Source organism: Theropithecus gelada, chromosome 15 (genome assembly GCF_003255815.1).
Source record: "Theropithecus gelada isolate Dixy chromosome 15, Tgel_1.0, whole genome shotgun sequence".
In the NCBI taxonomy this organism is placed as follows: Eukaryota; Metazoa; Chordata; class Mammalia; order Primates; family Cercopithecidae; genus Theropithecus; species Theropithecus gelada.
The window spans coordinates 11,098,775-11,114,157 of record NC_037683.1 but is presented as its reverse complement, the minus strand read 5'-3'; the positions used below and the strand labels follow the sequence as shown (position 1 = coordinate 11,114,157).

Here is a 15,383-nt window from a genome sequence, read left to right as displayed (position 1 = left end):
CACTCCTGCCAGGTCACCACCCCTAGAAAGACACAGGATCTGGGCCAACCCAGCAGTAAATACCCCACCCAAGGGCAGAGCCACGTTAGAGGAGCCTGTGTGTCCTGGGCCCAAGGGCTAGGTCAGCCTCTTCCCAGGGGATGAAGGAGGAAGAGAAGGCAGCCTCCCAGGAGTGGGTGGAATTCAAATCCCATCAGAACCAGCGGACCCTGGACCTTGGACACCCAGGAAGACGCAGGGAGTAGGGAGACAACCTATGTGGCAGGGGCTTCCTGCCATCTGTCACCACGAAGGAAGGGCAGGGCCAGCCGAGGCAGACGAACCCCACGAAAAATGCTGGCTCCACATGTCAAGTGCCTGCTATATCATAAGCCACAGGGACAGTCCACTGTTTGAATCTGTGAGGTGGGGACTATTTTAACCTTTTACAGATGACAAAACAGGCCCAGAGAGGGGCACTAATCTGCCAGGACCCCAACAGCAGAAAGTGGGGCCAGAAAGAAGTCAGGCCTTGACTCCAGCGCCCCCCCCCCAGCCCGGAAACCCCCTCCACCTCTGCCTACCAGGCTCCATCCCTCCCTTACTTCTGCCTGACACCTGTTCAGATCCCCTCGCTCTGTGCTGTGGCTCCACTGCCAGCCTGCTCCCTGTTTCGCCAGCTCAGGGCTCTCCTCCCCCCTCCCATTCCTGCAAAAACTTCTGGGTCCATCTGGCACTGGGCAGGGGGAGGCAGGGCACAAAAGCAGTGCTGTGAACCAAGCACCAGGTCTCAGGCCCCTCTGTGAAAGCCAAGGATGGGAGGGAGAGTGTGCCGGGTCACCCAGAGCCCCCGGGACTACTGGCTACATAATTTCTGGGATCCAGTGCAAAATGAAAATGCAAGTCCTCTTGCAAAAAAAAAAAAAAAGAAAAACCTAAGAATTTCAAGTTGGCAACAGCAGAGCATTAGCAGAGGGCCCTGACCCCTGGAACTGGCAGCTAGAACCCCAGGGCTGCATCCCAGCTGACAGCCCGAGGCCCCGGCCCAGTCCTCTGAGTCTTCCAGTCCCCAGATGAAGTAGTGATGCCTGGGAGGGGTGATGCCTGGGGGCTCTCTCCAGCCCAAGGGTGCAGGGCTGAGGTCCTCGGGCTCAGCTCTTAGACCTGGTATTGCACCCTGGCCCAGCCGCTCCACAGTCATCCGGCTTCAGCTGAGTGGCCTCAGCTCATCTGTAAATCCGGCTAGCACCGGCCCTCCTCTGAGGATGGCAAGGTTCTGCTGGTGGGTTTTTTCTCCTCACTTTATTTTATTTATTTATTTATTTTTTTGAGACGGAGTCTCGCTCTGTCGTCCAGGCTGCAGTACAGTGGCGCGATCTCGGCTCACTGCAAGCTCCGCCTCCCAGGTTCCCGCCATTCTCCTGCCTCAGCCTCCTGAGTAGCTGGGACTACAGGCGCCCGCCACCTCGCCCGGCTATATTTTTGTATCTTTTAGTAGAGACAGGGTTTCACTGTGTTAGCCAGGATGGTCTCGATCTCCTGACCTCGTGATCCGCCCGTCTCGGCCTCCCAAAGTGCTGGGATTACAGGCTTGAGCCACCGCGCCCGGCCCTTCTCACTTTATAGGTGAGGAAAATAAGGCCTGAGCCAGACTAGACTCCCTCACAGCACCTACCCAGGGCTGCCCTCTGCCTTCCTGCTTTGCAGGGAGACTAAACCCACTTTCTTTCTTTTCTTTTTTTTTTGAGATGGAGTCTCACTCTGTCGCTCAGGCTGGAGTGCAGTGGCTCACAGCAACCTTCGCCTCCCGGGTTCAAGCGATTCTCCTGCCTCAGCCTCCTGAGTCGCTGGGATTACAGGCACCCGCCACCACATCCTGCTAATTTTTCGTATTTTTAGTAGAGACAGGACTTCACCATGTTGGCCACGCTGGTGTCGAACTTCTGACCTCAAGTGATCTATGATCTGCCCACCTCAGCCTCCCAAAGTGCTAGGATTACAGGCATGAGCCACTGTGCCTGGCCCACTTTTTTTTTTTTTTTCGGTAGAGACTGGTTTTGTCATGTTGCCCAGGCTGGTCTCGAATTCCTGGTCTCAAGCAATACTCCCGCCTTAGCCCCTACTGTGCCAGGCCCAACCCCAGATTTAACGGCTAATTTAACTTGTCATTTGACCTAGAACCAGGGAAGCAATATGGGTGGAGGACTTTCCTTCCCACTCAGAGCCCTTCCTCCTGGCCCTGGCTCTCTTCTCACTGGGTACAGAACGGGGTTCCCAAAGAAGTCTCTGGCTTGGGGTCAGTTTCCTGGGCCAGAGCAGTGAAGGAACCAGCCCCCCGGAGCAGCCCTGACCTACTGGGGAAGGGGTTGGGCTGGGGCCACCAGCAGGAGGTTGCTGGGGAAGAAACTGAAGCCCAGCCAATGTGGGCCCAGGTAGGGGCCTCAGGGATTCCAGTCAACAGCTTCTGGGAGAGCTGGGCTCGGTGGATCACTGCTGCAATCCCAGCACTTTGGGAGGCCGAGGCGGGTGGATCATCTGAGGTCAGGAGTTTGAGACCGGCCTGGCCAACATGATGAAACCCCATCTCTACTAAAAATACAAAAAATGAGCTGGGCGTGGTGGCGGGCGCCTGTAATACCAGCTACTTGGGAAGCTGAAGCAGGAGAATTGCTTGAACCCGGGAGGCGGAGGTTGCAGTGAGCCGAGATTGCGCCACGGCACTCCAGCCTGGGCAACAAGAGCAAAACTCCGTCTCAAAAAAAAAAAGCTTCTGAGATTGTGACAGGGAAAGAAGCTCTCGTCGCCACATTAGACACATGACCACGCTAGAGACAGTGTCCAGAAAACACACGTTTACCCGTACGTTCCTGATACGGCCCCGGCAGTCACAACTCCAAGGCCCCTTCACCCAACGAACCCCAGGCTCTTGGCTGCCCCAACCAGGGCGGCCGGCCTGAGAAGTGTGGCACCAAAAGGTAGTAGGGGTGGCTGGGGAGGAAGGACCAGGACTGGCACAAGGTCATGATGCTGGTGAGTAGGGGGCCATCAGCCCGAGGGACAAAGGCCACTTGACAGACCTGGAGGTGGGGTGAGCCCCCAAATGCCATGAATTACTCAGGGAGTAGAGGTGGAGACAGGGCTCCTCATTCCACTCCCCTTCAAGTCATGAGGCCTGAGATGGCTCCAAGTGTCGCCAGAGTGGGGCACTCCAGCCAGCACGTGGCAGGATGCAGGATCCATAAATTAAATGTTTTTGTGGAGTGTGATGGCCTGGGATGGGACATCCCAGAGGCTTCCCAACAGCATGGCGGCTGGCAGGGCAACGGAGGCTACTCAGTCCTCCAGGACGGATGGGCGAACACGATGGGCCTCTTCTTGGCCCAGCGGGAGAAGACTGCCTTCTCAGTGATGAAGCGGTGGGCGCTTCGGGGCGCCTGCTCGTGTGCCAGGTACATCTGACATTCATCCAGTCGGCCCTTCTCGAAGTAGTGGTAAGGCACTGAGGGGTGGCTCTTCTCCCTGTGGGGTGGGGAACAGGGCTGGTGTGGGACAGAACTCACTCACCTCCTGCCACACCCTGCTGCCTACCTTGACCACCCCTTGCCAGGCCCATGGGCTCATGGAGACCCATGCCTGATCCCTGGGAAGGCCAAGACACATAGGGGAGTAGCAAATCCCAAAGGCCAGGTCTCAAGTCCTGGCTCTGCCTCTTGCTAGCTGGATGACTCTGGGCCAGAGATGGACCCTTTGAGCCTCAATATCCCATGTGTAAAATGCAGATGGTCACATCCACCTTCTAGAACGAGCGCGTAGATTAAGAGATGGAGACTGCAAGCACCCTGCTAGTGGTGCTGGGCTCCTGGTGAGGGACGAGCCCCTCATTCCCATGTCACAGAGCCACCAGCCCTGCACGCCCACCTCCCCATCAGCATCACAGGGGCCAGCCGTGTGGCCAGGGCTATGGCTGGGGCACAGGGACACCTGTCACCTGGGTGACCTGTTCTGAACTCGTTAGTTTCTGTGATATTGAAATATAATAATATAGGCCAGGTGTGGTGGCTCACACCTGTAATCCCTGATCCCTGGGGAGGCCAAGGTGGGTGGATAACCTGAGGTCAGCAGTTCAAGATCAGCCTGGCCAACATGATGAAATCCCGTTTCTACTAAAAATACAAAAAATTAGCTGGGCGTGGTAGCACGTGCCTGTAATCCCAGCTACTAGGGAGACTGAGGCAGGAGAATTGCTTGAACCCGGGAGGCAGAGGTTGCAGTGAGCCGAGATTGCGCTACTGCACTCCAGCCCCAGCCTGGGCAACAAGAGCAAAACTCCGTCTCAAAAAAAAAAAAAAAAAAAGAAAGAAGGAAAAGAAATATAATAATATAACGATGGTACAAAATCATACCATAAACATATCTGAACTTGATGTCATGCTGGTATATAATATCAAATAGTATATAATATCAAAAATCATATGTAATATCAAAAACTAAAACATATAAAATATATCACATATATATGTGTGTGTGTGTATATATATCTATTTAGGCCCTATATATATAGGCCCTGACTGTGGTGAGCACTTTTGTGAATTATTCCTCCCCTAAATGTTTCAACAACCTTCCAAGGAAGATGTGGTTCTTTTCTCTATTTTCCACATAAGGAAACAGAGGGTCTGCAGGGTGGCATGACTGGCCTGTGACCAGCCTGTGGCCACAACGAGCAGCACTGGGGTTGTTGGTAAGGCAGCCTGTTTGACGCTGAGGTCTTTCCCAAGGCCCAGAGCCCAAGGGGTATCTGTGCTATGGTCACCCACCATGAAACCCACACACTCTGTGCCCCCACAGCTCCCAAATCCTCTGGCTTAAGGCCTAGGAGGGCTCACAGTGCTCCCCGTGTCCCCGCGTGCCCGGCCCGGCCGGTCTGACCTGCAGTAGCTGTCGCTGACCATCCCATAGACCACGATCTCCTCACACAGCTCCAGCGCGAGGATCATGGTGAACCAGCCGGTGCTGAGGAAGGAGCCCGACTGCCTCCTGGGGGTGGGTGGGGGGGACAGGGGGACGTTATCAACATGGGGCCACGTGGTGGCTCCAGGCCCCAGTGGCACTTGGTATTTTCCCAGTCCAGGGCTACGCACCTCAACCTCTTGTGGGGGACCCTGGGGGAGGCTGGGGAGGGGGCAGAGCCAGCCCAAGGCCAGCAGTGGGTGACAGGCAGAACGGCACACAAACCCAGGCCTGATCACCTCCTCAGCACCCAGCGGGACTTGGGCCCAGTTACGCTTTGCAGGGTTTGAGCAAACCCCTGGATGATGGGTGTAGGGGCTCTGGCCATGTCCTCTCCTCATCTAAGGGACCAGGCCTGGGGAGACAGCAGGAAGCAGCAGGGCACCGAGGTTTGAAGTTGGGCGGGGTTGTCTAGAGTCCAAGGATCTTCCACTTGAACCCTGGCTCTGCTATGGGCATCACATTTGCTCGTGAACCTCTCTGAGCCTCATGACCGGTCTGTGAAGTGGAGACAATTCTAGGAGTTATAGGGAGGGAACACTGTCAGCCCAGACCCTGCCCCATGTCCCCATGCTCCACTTGGAGTCAGGGGCTAGGTGGTGGCCCCAGCCTCAGCTCTCTGGAGGCAGCAGCCCTGGGTACCCTCCCAGCCAAGGGCCACCGCCCTTGACCTCTACAGGGCAGGTATGAACTGGTTCATTCATTCAAACTGAGCCCCACCCAGGCCCTGTGCTGGCCCTGAACCTGCCTCATCTGGTGCTAACATTCCCAAAGGAAGGAGACAAATAGATAAACAAGTAGCTAGGAGACAAATCTATAAGCAAGATGATGGCAGAGGGTGACACCTGCTGCCAAGACAAGGAAACAAAGGAATGGATAAAGAATGCCAGGGCAGCTGGGCGCGGTGGCTCATGCCTGTAATCCCAGCACTTTGGGAGGCCAAGGCAGGTGGATCACAAGGTCAGGAGATCGAGACCATCCTGGCTAACACGGTGAAACCCCGTCTCTACTAAAAATACAAAAAATTAGCCGGGCGTGGTGGCGGGTGCCTGTAGTCCCAGCTACTCAGGAGGCTGAGACAGGAGAATGGCGTGAACCCGGGGGGCGGAGCTTGCAGTGAGCCGAGATCGCGCCACTGCACTCCAGCCTGGGCGACAGAGCGAGACTCCGTCTCAAAAAAAAAAAAAAGAATGCCAGGGCGGGAGGCACTCCTTCAGATGGGGTGGTAAGAGCGGGCTTCCCTGAGGAGGTGACCTGAATAGCAAGAGGAGCCTGTCATGGGAAGATCTGGGAGAACATTCCAGGGAGAGGGAATGGCAGGTGCAAAGGACTACAGGTAGAAATAGGCATGGATGTCTGAGCCCCAGATAGCCAGTATGGGTAGAACAGGGAGACTGAAGGAGACACAAGGTCACAGAGGCAGGCAGGGGCAGGATCACACAGGGCAGGCAGGCCAGGAGTGGTGGCGGTGGGAAGCCTGCAGCTTAGGTCAAGGTGGCAGCCATGGGCCATTGTATGTGGCAGATGATGGTACAAGGGGAGTCAGAGGCACAGCCCAATTTTCTGGTGGATACACCAGAGGCTGACTGTTCTATCTCCTGAGCACAGAGGCCGGTAGAGGAGCAGGCTCTCTACCGGTAGAGGTGTGGAGGAGGGACCGGCAAGAGTCATGAGTGCACTTTTGGGTATGACATAAAATGAAACCTTGAATGCAGAGTGCTTCACCCAGTGCCTGGTGAGCAAAGAGGGCTGTTATTGCTCTGTGTTGTTTTGCTTTTTGCGACAGAGTCTCACTCTGTCACCCAGGCTGGAGTGCAGTGGCGTGATCTTGGCTCACTGCAACCTCTGCTTCCAGGTTCAAACGATTCTCCTGCCTCAGCTACTCTCCTGAGTAGCTAGAATTACAGGCACGCGCCATCACACCTGGCTAATTTTTATATTTTTAGTAGAGACGGGGTTTCACCATGTTGGCCAGGGTGGTCTTGATCTCTTGACTTTGTGATCCTCCCACCTGGGTCTCCCAAAGTGCTGGGATTACAGGCGTGAGCCACCACGCCTGGCCCAAATTTTTGTATTTTTAGTAGGGACAGGGTTTCACCATGTCGGCCAGGCCAGCCTCAAACTCCTGACCTCAAGTGATCCTCCCGCCTTGGCCTCCCAAAATGCTGGGATTACAGGCGTAAGCCACCGCACCCGGCCTCTAACTTTTATTATCCAGAAGGGATATCAGAGACCAAGTTAGACAGACCATTCCCTCCAGAGAGAAGCGCTCCCTCATGCCCCTCCACACACTGCCCCGTGCTTCCCGTCGGGTGCTCAAAAGGCCTGATAGCCCTCAACACCATTTGGGATTCTAGATCTGTGTGACAGTTTCCTGAGTGACATCCCCTCTGCCTCCTGCCCCCCATTAGAGGGCAGGACCATGTCTGCCTCCATGAGTGCTGACCTCCCGGGCCTGACAGAGCAGAGCCCTGATGGACAAGAGACTTGCAGAGAATGAAGGTCCCCAGCTGCCAGGGAGACCCCAGCAGGCAGGCCCCAGGCTCACCGGTTCTTGCCCGTCTCGTCCTGGAAGATTTGGTCGCAGTACGCCATCATGCGCTCAGTGAAGGTGTACACCTGCAGGCCGGGGTACATCCGGGTGAGCTGCAGCAGTGTGCGGTAGGTGCGGCCGCCGAGCACCCGGTCCATGTGCCTGCCCTGGCCCCACACCACGTAGAGCGTGTCTCGGGCCTTCTGGAAGTAGTGTGAGTAGTTGCGCAGCAGTAACGGCACGCTTGTGTGTGAGATGACACGCAGGGTACTGCGCTGGCCCACGTCCGCCTCAAAGCCCACGGTGGGCGCCTGGTTCATGCGGAACACGCACTCGGCACCGTCGATCTCAGCACCCAGGCCTGAGCCCAGCATCTGGCCCGAGCTGGACACCACAGCACAGCTGCGGCAGGGCTCCCGGACCAGCGGCTGCAGGGCAGGTAGGGAGAAAGAGACAGAGAGGCATGAGCGTGCAGCTTACACCCCCTGCGCCTCCCCCAGCAATATCCACCAACCTTATTTGATCAGGTATTGGCTCGAAGGACTGTTATTAACCCATTTTGCAGGCTGGGCAGCAGGGATGACTTTCCCAGATCACAGTGATATCCAGTGTCAGAGCTAAGGTTCTGCACTCAGCCCCCCAACTTCCTCATCAGCCATATTTGTGGTCCTCATTCCTGTCGCTGCCTCTGAGGCCCTAACTGTCTCTACATAATAAGTTCTTATGAGGTTTGCTTGAGCAAATATTTATAAAACACTTAGAACAGTGGCTGGCACAGACTGGAGGTCATATAAGTATTTGTGAAGTAAACATGAACCTCAGTTCTTCACAATCATTCTTAGGCCACCCCCTCCCCTGTGCATGTCTCACCCACACTGTGCCCAGTTTCTAAGTAAAAGCAGGGTCGTCAGTGCCCAGGACAACTGTGGGACTCCCTGGTCCTGAGCCTGAATCCTGGCTCTGCCCCCTCCTAGCTATGTGGCCTGAGGCCAAGTCACTGGCCTCTGTGAGCCTCAAGTCTCTCATCTGTAAAATGGGGAAGAAAACATCTGGGCCGGGAGCGGTGGCTCACACCTGTAATCCCAGCACTTTGGAAGGCCGAGGTGGGTGGATCACCTGAGGTCAGGAGTTCGAGACCAGCCTGGCCAACATGGTGAAACCCCATCTCTACCAAAAACACGAAAAATAGCTGGGCATGGTAGCACACTCCTGTAATCCCAACTACTCAGGAGGCTGAGGCAGGAGAATCCCTTGAATCTGGCAGGCGGAGGTTGCAGTGAGCCGAGATCGTGCCACTGCACTCCAGCCTGTTGATAGAGTGAGATCCTGTCTAAAATAAATAAACAAATAAAAATATAAATGCAAAAGAAAAAGAAAAAGAAAACAACATCTGGCCGGGCACAGTGGCTCACACCTGTAATCCCAGCACTCTGGGAGGCTAAGGTGGGTGGATCGCTTGAGATCAGGAGTTCAAGACCTGCCTAGCCAACATGGTGAAACCCCATCTCTAAAAATTAGCCAGGTGTGGTGGCGCACGCCTGTAGTCCCAGGGCAGGGCTAGGGCAGGCACATGGACCGGGTGCTCGGCGGCCGCACCTACCGCACACTGCTGCAGCTCACCCGGATGTACCCCGGCCTGCAGGTGTACACCTTCACTGAGCGCATGAGGGCCTCCTGTGACCAGATCTTCCAGGACAAGATGGGCAAGAACCGGTGAGCTATTCGGGAGGCTGAAGCATGAGAATCACTTGAACCCGAGACGTGGAGGTTGCAGTGAGCTGAGGTTGCAGTGAGCTGAGATCGCATTACTGCACTCCAGCCTGGGTGACAGAGTGAGACTCTCTCTCTCAAACAAACAAACAAACAAACAAACAAAAAATAATTTCTTGGCCGGGCACGGTGGCTCACGCCTGTAATCCCAGCACTTTGAAAGGCCAAAGCAGGCAGATCACCTGAGGTTGGGAGTTCGAGACCAGCCTGACCAACATGAAGAAACCCCATCTCTACTAAAAATACAAAATTAGCCAGGTGTGGTGGCGCATGCCTGTAATCCCAGCTACTCGGGAGGTTAAGGCAGGAAAATCACTTGAACCCGGGAGGCGGAGGTTGCAGTGAGCCGAGATCGTGCCATTGGACTCCAGCCTGGGCAACAAGAGCACAACTCCATCTCAAAAAAAAAAAAAAAAAAATTCCTCTTAGAACCTAGGGCTCAGAGCCGAGATCGCACCACTGCACTCCAGCCTGGGCAACAGAACAAGACTCCGTCTCAAAAAAAAAAAAGAAAAAGAAAAAAAAAAAGAACCTAGGGCTCAGAGAGGTGACATGATTGGCCAGGATCACATGGCTGGTGAGCAGAGGGGCCAAGTTCAAGGTCCAGTTTGGGACAAGCCCAGCTGTCACTACCCACCCCAGATGCATTGCCTGGCCCACTTACCTTCCCATCCGGCACACTGCTATATCCACTGAAGTGCAAGGGGCCTGGCACGGTGGGCCTGGAGTCTGTGGAGAAGTGGTGGTCCAGGCAGGTGGCCAGGCAGAGGGGCAGGCCGGCCCAGCAGCACAGGAGGAAGTAGATGGCAGAGAAGACCACAGAGCACAGGATGATGAGCACGAGCCGACCCTGAGGGAGACAGTGGCCATGGGCGGGTGTATGTGGGGAGGGGCTCCCAGAGGCCCCTTCAGCGCTGCACCTGGCCTCCTGGGTCTAGAGCAGCTCCTAGAACAGCAGCAGAATCCGGTCTCCACCCATTGGGCCTTACCCAGGGATGCCAAGTTCTGGGCACATAAGGCCCTGGAGATACCACTGTCATCATCCCCACCTTCTAGATAAGGAAAGCAATTCGGGGTGAAGTGAGTAGTACAAGGCTATATAGCAAAGAAGCACCACAGTGGGGCCTTAAATACAGGCTGGAAAGCCCATATTCCTAACTGGAGGCTGGGGTGTACTGTGTGAGCTGTGGCTCTCCATCCCTCTGGGCCTGTTTCCTCCTCTACAAACCGGAGACTGATAACGTCTACCGTGTGAACTTACGGGAGGGGCAGTGAAAGCGTTCTGTATACTGCAAAGTGCTGTGCACATGACAACGGGAAAGTGGTGCCTCAGAAGGGTCACCAGCCCCTTCAGCCTAGGACCAGGGCTGCCTAGTGTGGCCCTGCCTCCGCCCCACCCCCAGCTGACTCAGTGGCCGTCTGATGATCAGCAGGCCAGGTGGCACAAGGAGATTGGAGCAAATGTCATTTAGGAAATGGCTTTAATAATTGAAAAGCTGGGCCGGGCGCGGTGGCTCAAGCCTGTAATCCCAGCACTTTGGGGGGCCGAGACGGGCGGATCACGAGGTCAGGAGATCGAGGACATCCTGGCTGACACGGTGAAACCCCGTCTCTACTAAAAAATACAAAAAAACTAGCCGGGCGAGGTGGCGGGCGCCTGTAGTCCCAGCTACTCGGGAGGCTGAGGCAGGAGAATGGCATGAACCCGGGAGGCGGAGCTTGCAGTGAGCCAAGATCATGCCACTGCACTCCAGCCTGGGCGGCAGAGCGAGACTCTGTCTCAAAAAAAAAAAAAAATAATAATAATAATAATTGAAAAGCTGGTGCCTGGAGGCTCCTGCCTCCAGAAACCACGTTCCAAAGGCCGTTGGAACCAGGAAGCTCTTCTAGCCATCCGGGCTAGGCCCAGCCTGGGGCTGCCCTCCTGGCAGACTTAGTGAATGCCTCCACCACCACCAAGCCTCCCAGGAGGGGAGGGGCTTGGTGGCAGCAGAACTGTAGGCTAGTCACTGAGTAGCAGTCCACCCTGGTCACCACCTGTGTCTCTCTGGGCTCCAGTTTTCTAGACTCGAGGCACAAGTCCCTAGGCCACCCTTCAGAAGCCACCGAGCCGTTGGCTGGTGCTCTCTGAAAATCAGAAGTGGGCAAGTCGCCCCCACCCCCCACCCCATCACCCTCACCCACCCCGGCGCATCCTGCCCGAGGCCCACCATTTTCTGCCCGCAAGCTACGTCGGCTTCTAAAAATAAGTCTTTTCTGTGTGGCCAGCTGTGCAGGGGAGGTAGTTCTGCCTGGCACCTGCTCCCCTGCCCATGAGGAACCAGAGACCTTGACTCAGGCAGTCGAGATGAACTGCCCCCCACATCCAGCTGTCTCTCTCCCACAACCCGGGGCTTCTGTGGTAAAGACAAGAGCGGCTGAACTGAACTTTCACACCCCCAGTCCCAGGTAGGCCTTGCCTGGTTAGCTCGTAGTGTTACCTCCGTTTTACAGGGATAGCAAGGTACTGACACCGCAGAAGGGATGCCACCCGCCTGGGGCCACACAGAGGGCTGGACTTTGAGGCCATTCTGCCCTTCTCTGCTCGGCAGCAGGGAGGTCAGAAGTGGCAGTGGGTCCTGGGGTGGAGAGGCTGCTGAGCTGCTCCGCCGGTCGGGGTCTCTGCGTTCCCTGGAAGTCCTCCTTCTTCCACCACTTACCGGAGCCTTCATGCTGTCGCTGTCCCTCGGTAGTCTAGGGGCTGCTGTCTCCAGGGCTGGGGCTGGGAAGGGGTGGGAGCCGGGCACCTGCCAAGACCCAGAAACTCAGAGCCGGGAGGGGTAAGGCAGATGAGGTTCTAGGCTATCGGGGAAACTGAGGCAGGGGAGGGTACAGGCCGGGGTGAAAGCACATAGCGCCCGGGAATCCAACCCCTTGACGTCTCCAAACACCGGAAGGCAATGTCCCCATCCTAAAGGAGCAGGACTCAGCGACCTTTGCGAGACCTCCTGCCAACCCAAGAGGCAGCCAGGGGGCACCCCCAGCTCAAGGTCACCAATCGGGTCTGGGGCAGAGAGAGCCCGAAGCCCGGAATTCCACCCCATCCATCCTACCTCTCTACCCGGGGGACGAATGGAGAGGCCGGGGGAGGGCAGGACGTGGGATTTTCACCGCCCTTCCAGATTCCACTGCCTCATCTCCCGGCCGGGTGCTAACCGGGCGTGGAGGCTGGGGTTCGCAGGAGGCTCGCGATCCGCTGCTCGGAGCTCCATGGCCCCCGGGCCGGGCCGACCGGACTGGAAGCTGATCCGGGCGGCCAGAGGCAGGGGGCGGGGCCGGGGCCGGCGAGGACGGGCGGAGACTCGCGCGCCTGGGGCGGGGCCTGCGCGCCGCAGGCGGATCTTAAGAGCGCAGCCTGCGCGACCTGGGGAGGGCTCTGCGCGGCCGGGACGGGGCGGGACGTGAATGGCTGGCGGCGAGGCCTCCAGCTAGGGGCGGGGCCTCAGGACCGGGGGCGGGGCTTCGGAGCCGGGGCGGAGTCTGAGTACCAGCATCTGCCTTTTCTGTCCTCCGCATTTCCAGCAGGCTCCTGCCTGGGCGAGGCTGTCGGGCCGCAGGGGAAAGAGACCTAGAGTGTGTCGGGGGCCACCGGGCAGTGGCGGCCTGGTTGTCCGGACTTGAATGTCTCCATTTCTGAAATGGTGGTTGGGCAGGGAAATTAAGCGGGGCTTCGGGTCAGGCAGTCCGCGTTTCAACTGGTAGGGTTGCTGGATTTATCAAGTAAGATACAGAATGCCCAGTGACACTGGAAATTCAGACAAACAACGAATACATAAATTATTTTCGGCCGGGCGCGGTGGCTCAAGCCTGTAATCCCAGCACTTTGGGAGGCCGAGACGGGCGGATCACGAGGTCAGGAGATCGAGACCATCCTGGCTAACACGGTGAAACCCCGTCTCTACTAAAAAATACAAAAAACTAGCCGGGCGAAGTGGCAGGCGCCTGTGGTCCCAGCTACTCGGGAGGCTGAGGCAGGAGAATGGCGTGAACCCGGGAGGCGGAGCTTGCAGTGAGCTGAGATCCAGCCACCGCACTCCAGCCTGGGCGACAGAGCCAGACTCAGTCTCAAAAAAAAAAAAAAAATTATTTTCAATATGATTATTTTATTATGATTATGTCAGTGTGACATTCACCTGAGCCTGTTTTTCTCCTCTGAGACCCACGTGCAGAAGCAGCTCCTGTCACAGCCAAGATTCGAACCCAGGCAGTTTCACTCCAGACCCGGGGCTGTGACCACCTACTCTTACCTCTCAAAGGCTCCCTCGCTGGAATGTCCTCCAAATCCAAGTCAAGTTAGCCCAGGCCCCGGGCAGATGCCGCAGTGTGTCCTATTGGGGTCCCTTGGGATCTCAGAGGCAACTGCCTTCAGGCGCCAGGCTGGTGGCAGAAAGCACTGGGACGGTAGCAGGGGTGGGCCTATGGGGAAGTGAGAGGGCACACTTCCTGTCTAAGTTTTTTTTTTTTTTTTTTTAAGACAGAGTCTCTGTTGCCCAGGCTGGAGTACAGTGGCACCGTCTTGGCTCATTGCAACCTCCGCCTCTCGGGTTCAAGCAATTTCCAGCTAACTTTTGTATTTTTAGTAGAGACAGGGTTTCACCATGTTGGCCAGGCTGGTATCGAACTCCTGACCTCAAGTGACCTGCCTGCCTCAGCCTCCCAAAGTGCTAGGACTACAGGCGTAAGCCACCACGCCCGGCCCTTGTTCATGATTTTTTTTTTTTTTTTTGCAAAATATTGCATTGGCCAGAAAGATCATCTCCCCATCCCCGCCACACCCACCTCCTCTGCAGGGTGCTGGCCTGGGAACCAGCTTGGGCTCCTTCCCTGGTCTCCATTTCAAACTCCTTTTTCCTTTTTCTCAGAGGCTCAGGCCTGGGCTGGATGCCAGGGTATCTGTCCCCAGCTCAGCAACCTTCCCAGTCTACCCTGCTCTAGATTCAAAGCCATATCACCCCTGGGCCTGGTGCTGTAGGACTCAGTGCCTGTCCAGGGGCTGGAAGGAGGGCTGCTGTAGTGGCCCTGCCCCCCAGGGGCCTCCTTTGAGGACAAACTCTCCTGTCTCTGCCACTCCAGCGTGGACACACGTGGGGAGTAGTGGTTCACCCTCAGTCACCATGGCTCCTCACTCACACAAGGCAGTGTGTCCCCAGAGCCAGAGCCCTTCCTTCTCAGTCCTCATTCTTCAAGTTTCTTTGCTCATAGGCCCAACCCTGAGGGCACAATGGTGAGAATTTCCCTATGGATTCACACACTGCCCACAATGGCTGGTGAGATGATGATTCCTTCCCCAGAGAGGCAACGCCACCCTTGCTAGGGCCACATGGAGACAGCAGCATGCCCAAATGTCCGGGCTCCCAGGGGAGGTGAGGATCATAAGACTACAGTGGAACTGTGACCGGGAAGTCCCACAGCCCCAGAGAAACATCTTCACTTTGCTTTTGGCAAAAACCTACTCTGCTTACCACAACCTACAGGATCCTACATGGGGTGAACTCCTTCAGTCAGCCTCCACCGACCCTGGCCACCCTCCGACCGCCAATCATACTGAAGCCATTCCTACTGCAGGACCTTTGGACTCACTGTGTCCTCTGCTGGACGGCGCTAGTCATAGTGTGGCTCCTCTTGTCATTCAGCTGAAGCATCACCTCCTCTGAAAAGCCCTTGCCAGCCACCCAGCCGACACTGCACCCCCATCCCTCTTGCCTCACCCCAGCTCAGTTTTTCATAGTGGTTGTCACACTCTGAAATTGCTCTGTGTATTAACTGGTTGCCTTGTTTATGGTCCACCTGCCCCACAGACTCTAAGCTCCATGTGGGCCAGGGCACCTCCACACCTGCACAGTGCCCAGCACACACTAGGTGCTAGGTCACGTCTATCAATGCATGAGTTAGGAGAGCCTGGGTCCCATGAGTTCTTGAACAAATCACTTTCCTCTCCAGCCTGAGGTCCCGGCTAGGCTCATGGCCAGAGACCCAAAGGTGGAGAGGGGCTGAGTCATCCTTATGTGTGACAGCAGGACTCTGTGGCACTGACTCAGCCCTGTGGGATCCAGAC

At 56.3% G+C, this 15,383-nt stretch overlaps 1 protein-coding gene across 3 annotated transcripts; it reads right to left on the bottom strand.

Moving 5' to 3' along the window:
- Positions 1-2,816: 2,816 nt before the first annotated feature.
- ST6GALNAC4 (ST6 N-acetylgalactosaminide alpha-2,6-sialyltransferase 4) lies at positions 2,817-12,619 on the bottom strand. Of its 3 annotated transcripts, none has more exons than XM_025360419.1 (6): positions 12,382-12,603; positions 11,989-12,075; positions 9,954-10,139; positions 7,535-7,947; positions 4,906-5,013; positions 2,817-3,498 (listed from the first exon to the last, which is right to left on the bottom strand). In XM_025360419.1, the coding sequence occupies exons 2-6, from the start codon at positions 11,998-12,000 to the stop codon at positions 3,309-3,311; spliced, it is 909 nt and encodes a 302-aa protein (XP_025216204.1). In that variant the 5' UTR covers positions 12,001-12,075; positions 12,382-12,603; the 3' UTR covers positions 2,817-3,308. The 3 variants fall into 3 exon arrangements, with proteins under 3 accessions (XP_025216204.1, XP_025216205.1, XP_025216207.1); XM_025360420.1 differs by having other exon boundaries at positions 4,906-5,010; XM_025360422.1 differs by lacking the exon at positions 11,989-12,075 and having other exon boundaries at positions 12,382-12,619.
- Between the last annotated feature and the right edge of the window lie 2,764 nt (positions 12,620-15,383).

Excerpts from the sequence above, each read along its gene's own strand:
- ST6GALNAC4 (XM_025360419.1), bottom strand. Across the intron at positions 5,014-7,534 it reads GACGAGACGGGCAAGAACCG|GAGGCAGTCGGGCTCCTTCC; the intron begins GTGAGCCTGGGG and ends ACCCACCCCCAG. Across the intron at positions 3,499-4,905 it reads GTCAGCGACAGCTACTGCAG|GGAGAAGAGCCACCCCTCAG; the intron begins GTCAGACCGGCC and ends CCCACCCCACAG.